The 3,844-nt window shown below is 38.7% G+C and overlaps 1 protein-coding gene across 2 annotated transcripts in view; it reads left to right on the forward strand.

Moving 5' to 3' along the window:
- Positions 1–1,088: 1,088 nt before the first annotated feature.
- The window catches only part of LOC111466140 (NADH dehydrogenase [ubiquinone] 1 alpha subcomplex subunit 1), a 3,893-nt gene continuing 1,137 nt past the window's right edge, over positions 1,089–3,844 (forward strand). For both annotated transcript variants that reach the window (XM_023110740.1, XM_023110741.1), the window contains exons 1-2: positions 1,089–1,237; positions 1,374–1,488. In XM_023110740.1, the coding sequence (XP_022966508.1) occupies positions 1,130–1,237; positions 1,374–1,463 (198 nt within the window). In that variant the 5' untranslated portion in view covers positions 1,089–1,129 and the 3' untranslated portion in view covers positions 1,464–1,488. The remainder of the gene's footprint in view (positions 1,238–1,373; positions 1,489–3,844) is intronic.

Raw genomic sequence — 3,844 nt, forward strand, 5'->3', positions numbered from 1 at the left:
TTTTTTTTTTTTTTTTTTTTTTTTTTTTTTTTTTTTTTTTTTTTTTCTTTTGCAGAAATTATTTCTTTAATTTTTAGGGTTTTATTTTTGCATATATATATATATATATAAAAATTAAATTAAATTTTCAAAAAAATAAAAAATTATATATTAAAATTTTGAATTTTTTTATCGAACACGCCTCGACATCTTACCGTAAAGCTACGGTTACCCATAAAAAAATTTAGAAAAAGACGTCTTTCTTCTTCCTATCTACCCAAACATCGAGTCAAAAATCATATATTTACGACATTGTTGATTGCATCGAGATAAAGTTTAAAGAATATCACGACACTATACCACATATCCCATCATGATATGTAACATAAAGACATTCAAAAAGTGATAATCTTGTTGAATATTGGGATGTCGACCATTACAAAGAATTCGACGAACAATACTACCAGCATGAATGAATGAAGAAATGTCTTTAAAGAGCTCGATACTAAACCGACACAACCAAGGTATGATTGCCCTTTCAAATGGACATGTTATCGAAGAGTTTCCAACATTGATTCTCGAGCAGAAAGCGAGTAGAGCTTCTCTTTTTTTTTTTTTGTTCTACCTCGAGAACTTATGGAGTTATACCTTCAACGATATACGAAGCTTTAACTTAAGAGTTCCGTGCAATAATTGTAAAGGTTTTTATTGTTATACAACAAAAATGTATATATCTAACTAGTTAATGATTCAATATCAAGATCGAGAATAAACAGCTCAAGAACATTACTGTCTTTCAAATTGCTTCGAATGTATTTTATCGCTCACGTTTTATAAATATATTTTTTATGACAAACGTGACTCGAGACTTAATCATTCGTCAAGATTGTCTGTAAAGCTCAATTTTCACACAGTTGACTTGTCGTAGAATAAGAACAAGTGTCGCACAATTGATGTCATGTGGGTAAGAGTTTGGTTGTGAACAGTGTCGCACAATCAATTATTGGGCCGTCTTCGAACATTGGCCCATTAAATAATGGGTCTTTGGATATCGCTCAAGCCCAATTCAAGGCCCATGAACCGTGTGAGATAATCGTCGAGCTCGAGCAGCCATCGGAAGACACCGGAATTTTTGACAGGAGAGAGAAAAATGGCATGGAGATGGATGGAAGCGGCACTTCCTCTTGGAATTATCGCCGGAATGCTCTGTATAATGGGGAATGCTCAATATCATATTCACAAAGCCGCACATGGCCGGGTAATTAACTTTGTACTTGTTTTAATTTTGATTTTTTCTCTCTTCTTTGCTCAATGGATCCCCTTTCTCTCAGTTTCGATCAACGATCTCTATATGTTGTTCGTTTTTTTTTTTTTTTTTTCCTTTGGTTTTGCAGCCGAAGCACATCGGTAATGATATGTGGGACGTTGCCATGGAACGCAGGGACAAGAAACTCGTGGAGAATTTCTCCGCCGCTTCTCATTGATAATTTTGTAGACCTGCATCTCCTGGTACATGTTTATACGTTATTATTACTGTTTTTTAGTTTTTGAGAAGCTTAAGTTTGGGGATATGAAGCTCATAGGACAATCCTCTTTCTTGATGGGTAGTTGTTCCATCTCTTGGACTTGGAGAATGTTGAATTTGAAATGAATGCTAGCAAATAGTCGTAGGCAACGATTACAAAATGTTGATTTTGATACTCGAGGTTCAGTGTGTGTGTGTGTGTGTGTTTCAAGAAACTGAACGAATATACAAAAACATACAAAAAAAAAAAAGAAGAATCCCTCAACTCCGAAGAAGATGGTCAAGTTCCTCTAATGCTTCTCACAGGGAACACCACTGAGGTCCCAAACGGAGAGAAGAATGCCTCTCCACACAATCTAGGGTGTCGACTTTCTCGTACCAAACAAAGAACTTGATCTTATTTGGGATTTTAGCCCTCCAAAGCGACGAGAACAGCGGCATTGGGGATGAGAGAGGGGGCATATAAAAGCAACAACAAGAGGTGCAAGAAAATTCTGGGATGGACTAGGAGTCCAAAAGTGGAAGTCTCTCTTCCCTTGAAAGACATGGGCATCCTCCCACCAAAACTAGCAACTCAAAAGCTTCCAACAGCTCCCTATTTGTCAATGGATGACAAAGCTTCAAGGACAATTAGGAAGAGGATTCTGAAGGTACAATACAAAGGCCACAAGGTGCATCTTCAAATCAGAAAGGAGATACAAGTGAGGTAATAAAGAGAAAATATCCCTCCCCCACCCGGTGGTCTTCTTAGAAATAAGTCATGAACCCATTCCCCAATGGAACAAGAAACAAATTGAGAGAGGAAGGGGACCAAGGAAGAAATAGCTTTCTAGGGATCGTTAAGCAAACCCAAATGCCCACTACTAGAGACTGACTTGATAGGGTGTGGCTCATACTTGCTCACAGTGACCTTATGCCATAAAAAATTAGGCTCCTAAAAGAAATGTCACATCCATTTAGCCAACAAAGCCTCATTTTGGCACCTTAGGTTACCAACTGTGACGCTAGAGTCCTGGGCTATGATCTGGATTCCAAATCCTGGTTTGGGTTTGAATCCTGGGCATGGAGCGTTGCACTAACGCCGAAACCCCCCAACTCTAAAGGCTACAAAGCACTTCACAACTAACTAAATGAGATCCTTTCCCCTTATCAACCCCCTCCCATTAGAAATCCCTCAAGATCTTCTTCACTGCCGTACTAACCCACACTAGGATTTTAAAAAGAGAAAGGAAATAGACTTGAACCCCACTCAAAACCGCATAAACAAGGGTAAGTATACCTCTCTCAGGGAACAAAATTCCTTTCCAAGAAGAGAAACAATTTTGAATTCTCTCAAGAGTCGGATTCCAAAAAACCTTACTCCTGAGGTTATGACGTGGAGGAAGCCCAGGATATGAGACAGCCACAGTAAAGTGATTCACCCGACACCACACTAAGAAGCTCATAAACTCAACTTGGAAGGGTCAAAAGAAAAGAGTACCATAAGAAATCTAAAGATACTAAAGCCCAACTCTGTCTCCACCCACCCGAAACCCTCAATACTCCCCTTCTCTACCCCAACCCAGTGCATACGTATTAATAATAAGATAATCTCTAAGTCAAAGGAGTTGTGGTAACACTCATTTTAAAGCTGACGGAGGTTGATTATAAAAATGTCCAGGCACTCCATTAGCAAGGTCAAGTGGTCTGAAAGATCCCCAAATCTCCAAAATTGTCTGTTTCATCGAAAGTGCTTTGTTTCTCTGCTCCCCCAAAATATGACGGCAGATTTAAGCTAGTTTGTGTGTCCATTGTGTTGCTAGGCTATGTGATTCAGTTTTTGATTAGCTGCTGATAGTTGGTTAGGTTAATTGTTGTTTATAGAGCTTGTACATTTACAACAAAAAACCTCAGAGAAAGAACTAGGGGTGCATAACAATTGGTTAGCGGTGGTTTTGGGTCCAAACTGATGCCATAAACTGGCGTATTGGTTTTCACATAGTGTAAATTGATGGCTTTATAAATTGTCTAATCACCCGTCAGTTTGGTCGGCTTTGTTTCAATGGTGACTGATAGATAAGATGAGAACGAGTGAAGTTGAGATGAAGGCTAATGCATGAGTTGGAATTAAGAGAGTAAGAGTCAGTGTTAGAGGGCTGAGAGTGAGAACTGAGAGGGAGAACTGCGCTGCAGATGTTTAGTGAGGATTGAGAGGGAGCTGAAGTCGGAAGCATGTGGCATGGCCTGAGTGAGTTAGGGCTGGTTGAGATTTGAGAAATGAGAGGGAGGGTGTCCAGTACGTAAAAGAAAACTAAGGTGAATATTTTCAACACAAAAAAAAAAAAAAAAAAAAAAAGAAGG

This window comes from Cucurbita maxima, unplaced genomic scaffold (assembly GCF_002738345.1).
Source record: "Cucurbita maxima cultivar Rimu unplaced genomic scaffold, Cmax_1.0 Cma_Scf00030, whole genome shotgun sequence".
NCBI classification, from domain to species: Eukaryota; Viridiplantae; Streptophyta; class Magnoliopsida; order Cucurbitales; family Cucurbitaceae; genus Cucurbita; species Cucurbita maxima.